At 36.6% G+C, this 15,378-nt stretch overlaps 2 protein-coding genes across 12 annotated transcripts in view; one reads left to right on the forward strand and one right to left on the reverse strand.

Annotated features, from left to right (window-relative positions):
• GPM6B (glycoprotein M6B) overlaps nucleotides 1-7,120 on the forward strand; it is a 118,485-nt gene extending 111,365 nt beyond the window's left edge. For 5 of the 10 annotated variants that reach the window (XM_026666931.2, XM_087967011.1, XM_087967012.1 and 2 more), the window contains 3 exons: nucleotides 2,301-2,374; nucleotides 3,333-3,398; nucleotides 4,108-7,120. In XM_026666931.2, coding sequence (XP_026522716.1) covers nucleotides 2,301-2,374; nucleotides 3,333-3,398; nucleotides 4,108-4,188 — 221 coding nt within the window. In that variant the 3' untranslated portion in view covers nucleotides 4,189-7,120. The remainder of the gene's footprint in view (nucleotides 1-2,300; nucleotides 2,375-3,332; nucleotides 3,399-4,107) is intronic. The other 5 variants (XM_087967007.1, XM_026666930.2, XM_087967008.1 and 2 more) reach the window with 1 other exon arrangement.
• Nucleotides 7,121-8,300: 1,180 nt separating this feature from the next.
• Nucleotides 8,301-15,378, reverse strand: part of OFD1 (OFD1 centriole and centriolar satellite protein) — a 33,518-nt gene continuing 26,440 nt past the window's right edge. For both annotated transcript variants that reach the window (XM_087967015.1, XM_087967016.1), the window contains exons 21-23: nucleotides 11,236-11,406; nucleotides 9,685-9,749; nucleotides 8,301-9,059 (exon numbers count right to left, since the gene is read on the reverse strand). In XM_087967015.1, coding sequence (XP_087823141.1) covers nucleotides 9,008-9,059; nucleotides 9,685-9,749; nucleotides 11,236-11,406 — 288 coding nt within the window. In that variant the 3' untranslated portion in view covers nucleotides 8,301-9,007. The remainder of the gene's footprint in view (nucleotides 9,060-9,684; nucleotides 9,750-11,235; nucleotides 11,407-15,378) is intronic.

Here is a 15,378-nt window from a genome sequence, read left to right on the forward strand (position 1 = left end):
ATAAACGTATGCAGAAAGGTATCCAATGGAATGAAGAGCCGGAAAAATATATTTTTAATATATATAGGCCATATATCTAAAGTATATTAATTAGTTTCAATTTGCTTCCTACCATGACACTTTAGATATTGTATTAAATGTGAGATAATGTTCTATTGCAGTGTTGGATGATGATCCAAATCTTTGGAATGAGGCTGAGGATATTATCGTTCTTTAAAAAGAGAGGGTGTAAGGAAAAAAACCTAACTATTGCACTTACAAATGAACTATGAGTTCTAAAAAAATAACATGTGAATATAATAATATTATAAATAGCACAATGGTGAAAATCACATGCATAAAAACAGATATAGTAATAAAATATGGCCTGCATAAAAAGATAACCCATTATCTTTTTGACAACCTATAAAAATAATTCAGACTAAACAATAGAAGGCGAGCCATTTTCCATCCAAAAAAAATTACAAATCCTACTAATTGTGATGACCCATGGTCTCTCAAAATAACCCAAAACCCAAAACATATATTAAAGTCCAGTAAAGCCTTCAACTTAACTTCACTGTTTTATTAGGCACAGTTTAAAGTCACAAAAGTAAATAATGAGGCAAACAGAAAACCAAAACAAACCGCATTGATGAGAGTTCTGAAGCAAGCCAAGATAACTAATCATAAATTCCAGGAAAATAACCGAGAAAAGTCCATGGGAAGAACACCAGCAAAGATAAACCTCTTTCAAAGTGAACACTAAACTTTGACTCCAGCAATTCTGACTGCGCAGTTACAAACTTATATACATAGCTCCCAGCTGCAAGCCACGAGGATCATAGTAATCTCTTGAGTAGACCTCGCTTTTCCCTGATACTCTCCTTCCTGCGTGACCTAGGATAGATAGGGGATGGGCCTGGATCCTCCTCTGACTGCTCAGCCGGCCTCTGCCCTTCCCCAGCCTCCTCCACCACCTCTGGAGCCACACTCCCACTCCCTGTTGGCTGTTCCTCCTCTTCCTCAGAGTCAGTCTCCACCAGGGGCATGACACTAATTGATTAAGATAAGAACAGTGACTCCCCATATTTTATGGAATGAGCCAACGCAACTTGTAGTGAAGGATGCTGAGAATCATAGACAACTGTTTCTCAACCTCTGGATAAAATCCTTTTTAAACAAGCAAAGAAACTTGCCATGATCATTCGGGACTTCAGTTCAAGTTTGTATCTATTGCATCTTTCATGGCTATTACAGACCGCTAAGAGATTTTCAGATACATACTTTATTGCTTATATTCACAGTCACAAAAATAGAATCTCCTAAAACAGGGGTGTCAAACTTGATTTCATTGAGGTTGTTGTGGCTGAAAATGGGGCACAAAGGGGCTAGGTACATCACCTTGTGCCCCATTTTCACTGGCAGAGGGCTGCTGGAGACCTCACTCAGCTTCATTTTCGCTGGCAGAGGCACCATGGGCTGGTCCTTTGCTGTTTCCATACCAGATCTAAGCACCCCATGGGTCAGATCCAGCCTGTGGGCCTTGTGTTTGACACCCCTGTCCTAAAAAGAGACACAAAGGCACAAATATTTGGGATGATAAAAATTTACTTTTCTACGACACTGAGAGTTCTGATGTTACATGATGAATGCTCGTTAAATAGAAACAAAGAAGAAAATGGATACTTACAAAGTTGGATAGTGGAAAATAAAAACAGAGATTCTGGTATTATAAAGCAGCTCACATAGTTAAAAAAAGAGCTAGATCTGAGTGGGATTGTTTTGACAATACTTGCAACATCCAACTGTAAGGCAGGGCTGTCAAACTCTCGGCCCATGGGTCAGATGCATCACATGCTGGCCACGCCCATGCCTGGTTAATGAAGGAGCAAAGGTATAACGATGTGATGTCGTGAGTTTGACACCTCTGCTCTAAGGTAAATCCTGAAAAGCAGCTTTTGCCTAGTGCAGGGGTGTCCAAAGCTGGCTGAGGAATTCTGGGAGTTGAAGTCCACAAGTCTTAAAGTTGCCAAGGTTGGACACCCCTGGCCTAGTGAATATAGGCAAGAAGCACAGCATATGACAATATCCTTGATGACTAAAACAACCATTTATTTGCCATATGAGAACACATCTTGACAAGGAGAACACAACTCAGTGAAAGCATACTTATAATGCCAATTCCAGACTGCACTGGTCAATGTGTGGGTGAATGATAAAATAACACAACTTGTCTGTAGGTGGGGAAAAATTGAATTTCAAGAAGGGAAATGGTGTTAATTAACATTAAAATGTTTTTCCTTGGTATTTAACTTCAGGAATCATCCCTTGGAATGCTATCCCCGGTAAGGCATGTGGATCGACCTTAGCTAATATGTGCAGCACACCTGAGGTAAATGAGACAAAATGTTCCATTATTCTCTTCCATATTTTAATAAAATTACATAGCAATCCGCTACTTAAAAATTAATTAATCAAGAAGGAACAACACAAGATAGCTCATGAGATAGCTGCTAATCATGGTATTTCTAGGCTAAATTAGTCTTTGGAGAACAAGGGTTTTCTTTATACCAGATGAGGGTTCGGTGTTGTGAGCATTAGGAATGCAGTCTATATAGAGATAGTCCTACTGTAACTGCAGCTTTAAGTATGTTTTACTTTAAAAACAAACACATGCATAATATAGAGAAATTAGCTAGTTTTTCTTTATTATAGTGTGAAACAGGAAGAGGAAGGTGTTTGGATATGTTCACCATTTTGAGTTGTAAAAAATGATATAGTCAGGATGCAAAAAAACAAACAAATATCCCTGTAATAGCATCAAATATGACCATAACAGCCAACTAAGACTGTCAGAAACATGCAAAAAAACTTCTCCAATCTGGAAGAATTTGACTATTTTTCATTAGTTGTTTACAATGGCCAGGTACTGATCATACAAAGATTGAGACAGAAGGGAAATTTATTGATGCAATTTCTTTCTATATTATTAGAAGCCTCATTTAGCTACAGTAATATTATAATATAATGTATTCTAGAAAGTTTATAACAAATATCACCTTAGTTAAAATGGTCTTCTGGTGCTTAAATGCTTTTAGAGATCCTATGCAGCATCTCTAATCTGACAAACCGAAGTAACTTGGGAATGGCTTACAGTATTGTAGCATTATGTATTCCTAATGAAAAATTAGTATGAGATTTCACATACAAGAAGAGCATCAATATTTTCATATTATTTTTCCCCACACTAGCTCATAGAATGAGATTACAAGTTTGGTTCCAAAAACTGCATTAGGATGTGATAATTTGCCATTGCTAATCTGAAATGGTCGTTTGTTTTATCCTTGCAGTTCTACTTGTCATATCACCTGTTCATTGTGGCCTGTGCTGGAGCTGGTGCTACTGTTATAGCCCTGGTGAGTATCATTATATTTCACTTTTAAAATAACTAAAACCCCTGGTTGGATGAAACCAAATATTTAAACTGAACCTAAGTTTTTGTGTTGGTTGGCACTGGCTATAGTTTTCTCAGTATACTCCAAACAGCAGGGAAAGATTTACTGTTACCAAGAAAACTTTGCCTACGCAGTAAGAATTATTATTGTTGGGGTTTGCTGAAGTGGTTTTTCCTTATTTAACTCCATTCCCTTGCATAGTCGAAATAACACATTTCCTGATAGAAGTATGCTGGTAATAATCTATGAAGTATTAGGATACTGTTCCTCAACTTTGCAATTAGTTTTAATTAATAATCTTTCCTTCTTTCCTTTAAAATGTTTATATTTCTTTCAATTTAAGAAACTTTACTGAAGCAAAGCACATTCACTTATTTTAACTATCGATAGTAGATGTAGGGGAAGTACCAGTGAGATTCATCAAGTTCTTGCATTGATTAGCTTTTAATTTGTTAGCCAAACGCAATGACTATTCCTTGGCAGCAAAATGCCCTTCGTGTATCCAAAATGAAGGGTAGAGAAACCTACCAGATATTTTTGTCATTAAGTTTGATTAAAATAGAAATCCTTGCCTGACAGTCTTCATTGTGATCTAACACAAATCTAATTGCCAAAAAGCCCTGAAGAAATTATTGTCTCTTATCTGCTGTATTTTGTTCTCTTCCACCAGCTGATCTACATGATGGCTACTACATATAACTTTGCTGTTTTGAAGTTTAAGAGTCGGGAAGATTGCTGCACTAAATTCTAAATTGTATAAGCTGCATTATGTAGCTTAAAAAGCCGCTGACACCCTAGACTAAGAGTCTAGATTTTAAAAGTTTGTTACAGTAATTTGTAAATAGCTTCAGTAAGCATCTTTAAGCATTTTAGATTAATACAAATTATTTCTTGTATATGAATAACAGTGTGAATGAGGCCTGGCTATTTTCTATTGTATGAGAATACAATCTTAAAGTGGTGTTGTAAATCATCCTTTTAAAGGAAGAGGGGCTTTCATTTAATATCAGGCTATTTTTTTCCTAATGATTATTTGTGAAACAATGTTTGGATCAATTAAGCTCTGTAATACAGTAAGTTATTCTATCACTACTGTTCACTAATATGAAAATGTGTTATACAGTAGATAACACACAATATATGAGCTTGCTTGATAACACCCAATATCATAGACATACTAGATAGTTGACAAAGTTCTGTTCTCAAATCCCATTCAACTATCTCTTAGCAATATAAAATAAAACTAGACTCTGCTTCAAAGTTGTAACTCCCATGAAGAAGTCTTTTCTTGCTCAATTGTTTTGATACAATTAAACATCAGAATACCTGTTCATTAGTTTAGTATTTCATTCAAACATATCCATTCATTTTCCAGTCAGATATAAAGCCTACACAGTTCTTCATCTGTAGAATGTCTTATTTATGTTGCTTTTTGTGGATTGTTTTAACCTATGGAAAAAGCAAACTTTCCATTTCTGATAACTCCTCTCTTACCTGATAATTCCCATAGTGCAATTATTGACTATGCAGCACCAAATACAGGCTTTTAACTCAGTAACTAGTTCTATTTACTTCAAGAAATACAATGGAACATAACCAAGTGGTCGACTGTAGAGTTTCCTTTCCTTCAGGTGGCAGGAGATGAGAATGGAAAGAACCATCACAAATTTGAGTTGCTTGGGAGGCTTCAGCATGTAAACATAGACAATGTTCTCACAGCTTTTCTGTTTCTGTTCTTTCTCATTAATTGTTTTTCTTCCTTTTCCTTCCTAACTTTTTGCCAGCTGCTTCTTTGTTCAGCATGCAGCATTCTATTTAGAAATAAACTTTCTTGCCTATTTTTAATATATATATTTTAGAATAACTTGGTATTAATCTTACTAGCTGCCAGCTTTGCCTCTTGACATACTCACTAGCCATCATGCTCACCCTTCTCTTCCAGATCCACTTCCTCATGATACTATCTTCTAACTGGGCCTACTTAAAGGATGCAAGCAAAATGCAGGCTTACCAGGATATCAAAGCTAAAGAAGAGCAGGAGCTTCAGGATATCCAGTCTCGATCCAAAGAGCAACTCAATTCTTACACATAAACGCTTGCCAGAGCATTTTTTCAGAAGAATTTTGTAGCTCTGACAAATCATCGAGCAGATATATTGTCCAAGCGCTCCTGGGCCATATCCATAGGATAAAGAGAATATCCTTCATTCCTTTTAGCTCTGAATCTGGAACTGGGGGTGGAGGGAGGGCATCACATTCCAGGCCACTGTAAAAAAAAAACCTTTTCCAACTAAAACACCTTCATGGATTTCTCTTGGCAATCATAACATTATTATTGTTGTTGTTTCTAAGCAGGGTACCAGAGTTGGTATTATCCAGCTCTGTAATGTCTAGATTTGAAAAGGCTGTATATAATTGCACAGGTGTAAGTAACCCAGATTTTAGGATTTAACTAGATATTTCCTTTATTCTGAATACTTGTAATTATGCTTATTTGATATGGTTTCAGAACATTATAAGTCAACATTCAGTTCCAATCCAAATTAAAACTGGACCTTGCACATTAAATGCCAAACGTGGTTTTGTTTTGTTTTGTACACTCCCTTTTCAACAAAGCTGCAATGAGCCTCTCCTGTTCTGCTGCACTTATCAGAGTAAGGTGGGAACTTTTTAATTGTTTAATAAAATAGACCCAGACCCTGTAATCAGAATGATTCCCTTCTCTGAAAATAAATGTCAGCTTTGCCTTAATGTTTATTTTCTATAAATGTCTCTGAGCATTTATAGCACACAGCAGCTGGAGATCATTATCCTGTCTCAATTTTAATAAAGCAGAAAATATTACCCTCTGGTCAGTCACTCAATTGTTTCAGGTTGAACAGATGAAAACTTTGTAGAACTTAAAAACCTTTTAGCCATTCAGATTACAGATCAACGCTCACCTCAATTTTGGTGCTCAATCCAATAAGCTGCAATAGTTTTCTCTTATGAAAAATTGTGATATTCAAAAACAGAGGGTGCAATTTCAAACTGTCTCCCTTAATATCTGCCTTCTAGCATTTTCAGAAATTTCAGTGCTAGCTTATTAGTGATGATGGTTTATTGTGTGCTATTTTTAAAAAAAAACACAAACATTTGAAGAAAAATAAAATGCATCAGTGAATTTCAAATCAGTGAACAATTGTCATGCATCCCTGTTTTGAATGTGTACTGAATATGAATGCTCTTTTAGAATATAAAGAAATGTGTTGAAAGTAAAAGATTGAACAAAAAACATTGGTATGGAAAATGAAATCAGGTATTACCTTGCATTTAACTTGTCTAAAGCTGACTTTTTTTAAAGAAGCAAAATCTATATAAAGCAAGTAAGAAATAATAGCTTCGTGTTTGTTTTTACCTGTTGCATGAAGGAAACAAATTTCTACAGCAATGCAGGTGTTCTTCTAGTCCAGTGGTTGCATAAAGGTAACAGACAATGTCTTAAAGCCTAATTATTTTCTAATACTTTGTAGCTATTACTGGGAGTTTTGTTTAAGTAGTCTAATTTTTTTATGTAAAAAGTATTCAATTTTGCTATGTATAATTTTTTTGTAACCTAACCGTGAATCAATATTTTATATCAGTGCCAAGGGCTTCCTGTAGTTATATCCAAGTGTTACAAATAAATATTTGTAGATAATAAAACCAGTAGTTGTGTATCCTTATTTTAAGTATAAAGTAATTGTGACTGTGCATTCCTTCTGGTATTGGGTTAGCACACAATTATAAGGTTGCATGTATAGTTGGAGAGTCCATATAAATAGGAAGACGAGTCTCTCCATGTGGTTATACCTATTTTTATTCTTCTTGTTTCACTTTATTTGTATATTGCAACAATTTACATAGATTCAACTTCAGCCTATTTTGCCCCATCAGCTCCAGACACTGGGACAAGACCTACTTCTACATTTCCAGTTTGGTCTATGATGGAGATGTAAAGCTGTATATCATTAACATGCTACTAATGTTCCCTAAATTCACAATCACTTCCTGAATAATAGACTAGACTACACTAGAATGTTGGAAGGGACCTTCTAGTGTCCAACCCCTTAGACCAGGGATGTCAAACTCGATTTCATTGAGGGCTGCATCAGGGCTGTGTTTGACCTCAGGAGACCAGGGTGGGCGTGGCCAGCTTGATGTCACTTGTGTGAGAGGCGCCTGTGGCAGCCCGAGTACTCTGCCAGTGATAATGGGCTCCCGAAGTCCATTTTCAGCAGCCCTCCCGAGCTCTGTTTTCACTGGCAGAGGGTTATAGGAGGCCGTCCCAGTCGAAAACGGAGCTTGGAAGGGCTGCATTTTTGCTGCCAGAGACACCGTGGGCCTGCTGTTTCCAGGGTAGCCCCATGGGCCAGATCTAAGCACCCTGCAGGCTAGATGTAGCCCCCAGGCCTTGACACCCCTGCCCTACACCACTTCAGACATCTTTTTAAAAACTTCCAGTGTTGGAGCAGTCACAACTTCTGGAGGCAAATTGTTCCACTGATTAATTGTTCTGTCAGGAAATTTCTTCTTAGTTCTAGAAAATTACTCCTTAGTTCTAATCATAAAGTCTTGATGTTGCAAGACTTTATGTCATCTCATGAGATCATCCAGAATCCAACTCAGCAAATGTGAACAAGTTTGTTTGAAAAATGCAAATATAAGCTACTAGTATACATGAGTGCAAACCCCACTCCTTTTTGCACTGATGATGTTACCTCTTTTGGTAATGAAATGTCTGCAAGAAAACAACCAAGCTTAGAAAGCACCAAGGATCCTACATTATTTTATGTTAATCATTTCCAAAGTTTGCCTGAATAGCTTGAAGAAAAATCACAATGAATAATTGTTATTGTTTATTTACTTTAATAGTAAAAGATCATAATCACAAATACAAGTTTAATTGTATAGTAAATGTATAATTGTTATTCCACTATTTTAAAAGCCTGTACAAAAAGCATTTGTACAGGATATGAAGTGAGAGGATATAAAATATGGCTGTTTCTAAAACTCTTTCACTTAGTTCGAAGTAGTTAATATTCAAGAAATTAAAAAAAACCTTCAAACATGCAGATTTAATTTTTTAATGTTAATGACATTTTTGGCTACAGAGAGCTATAACTCACTATTTGTGAAATCTGCAATATTATAGAACAGTAAAATTCAGATACATTAAAACTGAGAAATTTTCAATTTTCTATAGTGATTGTAAAAATATTTAAAAATATACTTTTAAAAAATCTTTTTAAAAAAGGTAAATCGATTTAAGAAAACTTCTTCAGTCCACTTTACACGGTAGAACAGTTTAAACAGTTTGTTCACAATAGCAACAATCTGTAAATAATACAAAGTACAAAGTACCATAATTGTTCACTCAAGGCCTGTAATACTACAATATTACTAACAACGATATATACCAATATATTATTTTTTCTTTAATTATTTTACAGACAAATATTTATGGTTATGCAAAAAATACTCTCCTTACTGCCTAAGGATTGTTTTCCATATCAATCACATTTTTTTTTTCCGGTTACCAGTACCTCATCTTCACCAAAAATTGTCATCAGGTCCTTCCTGGGGAAGGTCTGCAGCACTGACACTAAGGAAAACAAAATCATGTTAAATTTGGGAGAAGCGGCTATGGAGAAACTTACACTGTTGTGACACACACAAACCCTCCCCCCCCATATTCTTTCCTCAACCCAATGCTCTTTTACTGACAAACCTTTGGGCCTTGAGTACTACACAACCAAAGGGAAAGCATGGCAGTGTTTGAGCGAGGCATCACTGCTTGCCTCTCAGCCTAAGGGCTGCAAATGGGAAAGACTGCTATCCAGTGGAAGCTCTTCACCATGGAAGTGTAAATAATGCAAGTACTGTTTGCTCTATAGCACCACCTCCTGATATCTCTGAGGAGTTCCACAATCCTCAGAAGCAAATCTCTGGAAGGCACAGGAAGCTGCAGTGGGGAAGGAGAATAAACAAGCCCTACAAGTTCTTTGCTCCCAATCTGTTCCCATATAAGGAACTTGGTTCTTTAAAGGAGGGGTCTGCAACCTTGGCAACTTTAAGCCTGGAGGACTTCAACTCCCAGAATTCCCCAGCCAGCAAAGCTGAATTGAAGTCCTCCAGGCTTAAAGTTGCCAAGGTTGGAGACCCCTACTTTAAAGGATTGTCTCAGTGACTGTATAACCCAGACAAGGAAAAAAATATATGATGTATACCTGTCCTCCTTTTCACCGCCTAGTAGTGCTGCAGATGATGTTTCAACTGTTTCTTTCTCGGCCTTCTGACAGAAAGAAGAGAGCTGTTAACTTGGTTTACAAATGTCTCAGGAGCCTCTGAAACATCCCTGTGAGGCAGAAAAGTTTCAAACATTTAATCTGTGTTCCATATTGGAGCTCAGATAATTTATAGGGACCAATAGGATAAATAGAATTTTGAAGCTATTTATTAATTATTAAACTGCAACAGTTGTTAGAGGAAATTCATTTAAATAAAGAAAAGATTGGAGACAGTGAAAAAAATTATATGACCAAACAAATAGCTATCAGTTAATTATATTTTAAGTCTGAATATTTAAATCTAAGTATCCAAAATTATATAAAGCAAGCAAACTAACAGCTATCAGTTAACTACACCTGTTAAATCTCAGTTTTTACAGTCAGACAAATCCTTGCCATAATTGTTTACCATCCAACAGATACGATGCAAAATATGGCAAAGCAAAGATGAAAAAGAACTCTTTCAGTTCTAGTTTGACAATATTTCCTGGAATGGCCAATGCAAGAAATAGTTAAGAGAGATAAGGAATTAAATGGCAATTGCCTTTCTTTCAGCTTCAGAACTGAACTGATCGTTAGAATTTGGGATGTCTTATTATTGACTTTGTATGTTCACCACCTAATTATATAAAATTAAGGATTAGTGAAATGAGCCAAACTACTGTAAAGTAGACAAAGGTTGCTTGAAAAGATTCTGTTAAAGTCAATTAATACTTTGGTGAAGTTCACTTTGGTGACATTCTGGAGTTCATATCTGGTGTTCTCTTATCTGTAGATAATTTTGGATTGTACAAGATTTGGTCTTGCATTTCTTGAAAAGTAATCAATGATTCATATAACAATGTCAGCATTTTTATGTTAAAATTCAAATTTAAAGCCATGTGCTTGAATCTGAGGGCATTATCATCATACCTTGCAATGCAACATGGCTATGAGACAGAATGTTGAACAAGATACATTGAACTTCTTCTAAAACTCATTTTTGATTAGTAAACTAATGAAATTCCTAAAAAAGAAGAAGTTATTTTAGCTATTTTTGTCCAAACCATATTCTATAGTTTCTTTTCTTGTGTAACAAAAATGTGTGTGTGCAAACATTCATTTTTGAAAAATATCATTCAGACTAAATGCTAGAACTACTTATAGCTGATGCTACTATAAGAGATGCTCATTGTGTACCAATGCAAGGCTGAAAATTAGAAAAGTGCACAAGAATAGTATGGAAACATGAAATGAGTCAGTTTAAAATATAACATAGGTAATCTTTTTAAATTCTGATATTAACTGAATTATACAAGTCATTCATATTTAGTTACCCTAAGGAACCTCCACATTTTTCCCCGCAAGATAAAACTTTGGGCTTTACTTTTGATTGGTTATGTCTAGCTAAGCTTTACTTTAGTGAGAAAAGAACTGTATAGTTGCTATGAAATGTATACACCTATACTCTATTTTCCAAATTATTTTATTCATGTTAATTCAAAATATTACCTTTTTTTCCTGTTCTTTATCTTGATTCTGCTGTATTATTTTCATGTATTTTTCAAGTGGATTGGAAACATCAATGCCAGAATGTTCTTCAGACTTCAGAGTACTTGTCTGCATATTTGTTACTATTTCATTCTGAATCTCTTCATTCATCTCCAATGACTCTTGGATACGCTTTAAAAAGCATTAAAAATAACATGTAATTGGAGCAAAGTACCAGAATTGACCCAAGTCCTTATATCTTCACCCAATATTTTACCTATTACTAAACACACGACCCTGTGGTAAAGATGCCTTCCAATTTGATATAATCAAATCATCCAAGCATGATTTAATCTCCTCCATTTCTCAGAAAGGTAAGAATCATGTGACTAGTAGAGCCTGGGCCAACATCATGTCATACAGACTCTAGCCTTGGTTCTGTTAACCAGCAAACTTTAGGACCACCTTTTTCGTACTGTTTCTATTCAGCCCATCAGCTGTAAAAGTATGATGATATTCCAGGTCCCATTCATCAAAGGTTGCCATAGATAGGTTTCCTGTCACAGCACCTGCCCTTTGGAACTGCCCATGATGAGGTTTACTGGCATTTCAGAAACCTTGATGAACTGGATGGGATCCCAGGCATGAGGGTCAGGTTGCTTTAAGCCTGGGAAATTTCGTTAATTATCATCCCAATTGCCATTTTTTTTGCTCTTTATTGATAGTTTATATTTTTCTTTGTTTTGTACTTGGCAGTCTTTTAAGCTGGTGTTGGCCATTCACAGTCACTTCTGCAAGATGGGTAGCCAAATAAATAGAACAAAATAATGAACCAAATACAGACTATGAAAAACCTTTATTGAAAAGAAAGCAAAGGAAACATAAAGAAAAAAGTCTATCTCTTAATTCCTCCTCTCTTTACCCCCCCCTCCCCCCAATGTGGCACGTGAATACAGTGAAACTGCATTCTAACATGCAGTATTGAAGGCTAACTCATTGCTCACTGCCAGGAATTCGACCCTCACCAGCTCAAGGTTGACTCAGCCTTCCATCCTTCCAAGGTCAGTAAAATGAGGACCCAGATTGTTGGAAGCAATACGCTGACACTGTAAATTGCTTAGAATGGGCCCTAAAGCACTATGAAGTGGTATATAAATTTATGTGCTATTGCTGTTAGTTTCCAGGGAGAGATGGAAAACACTAAAAGAAATGCATTTTCAACCAATAAAAGGAGTGGTATTAAATACTGCAGCCATACTACACTACACTGCAAAAAACATCCATAAAAAGCAATCAATATTCCATTCTCTGACTGAGGCAAGGAGCATCCAAGATAGGTTCTGGATAAGAATATCCTAAAGTTAAGGGAAGAAAGCTTCAACAACCAATTAGACTGGTGGAATGGCTTGTTATGAAATGAATTTTTCCAAAAAGATCTGTAATAATATTGTTCAATTTGTAATGCTTAGTAAAAAAAAAAAAGAAAATTAGATCAAGTACTGCTCTGGAAATCTCTGCAGAACAACATTAGCCACAAAGACAACTGGTATAACCCCTGAAAACTTCAAAAGTTGTATTCCTGATTTAGTAAGATTTCCAATTATGTTAAATAGTAGTATGGGGAGCAGGAAGAAAAAGAAGAAAGAATAATAATGCCCACGATTCTGCTTCTAACTGTGAAAAACATATTGGTTTAGAGATGTGGATATTTGATCATGTTGGCTGGATTGGGTCTTGATGGACTAAGTGTGACTCAAGAGCACAAGCTTGATGTTTAACCATCAAGAATATAATTAAATATAAAACCAAAACCCTGATCATTCTATTTTATTAATTTCAACCATCTCTCCAAAGCCTGTTCAAATTAATGCAAGGTAAATTTATATACAAGTGAAACTCTAAAAATTAGAATATCATGGAAAAGTTCATTTATTTCAGTAATGCAACTTAAAAGGTGAAACTAATATATGAGATAGACTCATTACATGCAAAGCAAGATAGTTCAAGCCGTGATGTGTCATAATTGAGATGATTATGGCTTACAGCTCATGAAAACCCCAAATCTACAATCTTAGAAAATTAGAATATTGTGAAAAGGTTCAATATTCTAGGCTCAAAGTGTCCCACTCTAATCAGCTAATTTAAGCCATAACACCTGCAAAGGGTTCCTGAGCCTTTAAATGGTCTCTCAGTCTGGTTCAGTAGGAATCACAATCATGGGAAAGTTGTGCAGAAAACACAACCTGACAGTTGTGCAGAAAACCATCATTGACACCCTCCATAAGGAGGGAAAGCCTCAAAAGGTAATTACAAAAGAAGTTGGATGTTCCCAAAGTGCTGTATCAAAGCACATTAATAGAAAGTTATGTGGAAGGGAAAAGTGTGCAAGAAAAAGGTGCACAAGCAGCAGGGATGACCGCAGCCTGGAGAGGATTGTCAGGAAAAGGCCATTCAAAAGTATTGGGGACTTTCACAAGGAATGGACTGAGGCTGGAGTCAGTGCATCAAGAGCCACCACACACAGACAGATCCTGGACATGGGCTTCAAATGTCGTATTCCTCTTGTCAAGCCGCTCCTGAACAACAAACGTCAAAAGCGTCTTACCTGGGCTAAAGAAAAACAGACCTGGTCTGTTGCTTAGTGGTCCAAAGTCCTCTTTTCTGATGAGAGCAACTTTTGCATCTCATTTGGAAACCAAGGACCCAGAGTCTGGAGGAAGAATGGAGAGGCACACACTGCAAGATGCTTGAAGTCCAGTGTGAAGTTTCCACAGTCTGTGTTGATTTGGGGAGCCATGTCATCTGCTGGTGTTGGTCCACTGTGCTTCATTAAGTCCAGGGTCAACGCAGCCGTCTACCAGAAGATCCTTCCGCAGACGACCTTTATGGGAATGCTGACTTCATTTTCCAGCAGAACTTGGCACCTGCCCACACTGCCAAAAGCACCAAAACCTGGTTCAATGACCGTGGGGTTACTGTGCTTGATTGGCCAGCAACCTCGCCTGACCTGAACCCCATAGAGAATCTATGGGGCATTGCCAAGAGAAGGATGAGAGACATGAGACCGAACAATGCAGAAGAGCTGAAGGCTGCTATTGAAGCATCCTGGCCTTCCATAACATCTCAGCAGTGCCACAGGCTGATAGCTTCCATGCCACGCCTCATTGAGGCAGTAATTGCTGCAAAAGGGGCCCAAACCAAGTACTGAGTACATATGCATGCTTATACTTTTCAGAGGTCCGATATTGTTCTATGTACAATCCTTGTTTTATTGTTTGCATGTAATATTCTAATTTTCTGAGATTGTGGATTTGGGGTTTTCCTGAGCTGTTAAGCTATAATCATCACAATTATGACAAATCACGGCTTGAACTATCTTGCTTTGCATGTAATGAGTCTATCTCATATATTAGTTTCACCTTTTAAGTTGCATTACTGAAATAAATGAACTTTTGTACGATATTCTAATTTTTTGAGTTTCACCTGTATATAAAAGCGAAGTACCACTCATGCATTATCACAAAATCTCCAGAACTGTAAAGCCAACAAACTTGAAATTTGGCACGTATGTTCCTCTTGGCTACTAGGTGCTCACTAAGAAAGGATTTTTTTGAAATGCCTATCAGAGCATTAATATTCCGTATATTATTATTAACACGTTCTGATGCTAAGGAGTTCTACTCCCCCTCCCTACCTGAAAAGAAATCTGTTCCAAATGCAAAACACAAGCAGAGAGGAGATTCGGTTTCAGCTTCACAGCACCAAGCAGCTTTAGTACAGAACAGTTGAGCTAAGTCACACCCAGGCTCCTTGCTGCCTCCTTCTTGCTCGCATAGGAAATACTGTTTCAGTTTCCAAACAGCCCTCAACTCTCTCACACAGACAGGACGCTAGCCAGATGAATACCAATGGATGTTGGTAGGCAGAGGCAGAATTCCCCCTCCCCTTATTTTCCTCCCCAAAAACTAAGCCCGACCACATAGTTTCGCTACGGGCATCGAGCTAGTTGAATATAAAAGGTAGTATGTTGCTTTTGATTTAGACTATTTCTCTAACAGAAAAATGCATAGTTCGTTTTTAAAAATATTTATAGAGTAAATATATTTATATATAAATATATAATATAAATATATTATAAATATATTTATAGAGTACATCAAGTGA

Source organism: Notechis scutatus, chromosome 5, assembly GCF_049901735.1.
Source record: "Notechis scutatus isolate UNSWTSFEM ecotype Mainland chromosome 5, rNotScu1.2, whole genome shotgun sequence".
In the NCBI taxonomy this organism is placed as follows: domain Eukaryota; kingdom Metazoa; phylum Chordata; class Lepidosauria; order Squamata; family Elapidae; genus Notechis; species Notechis scutatus.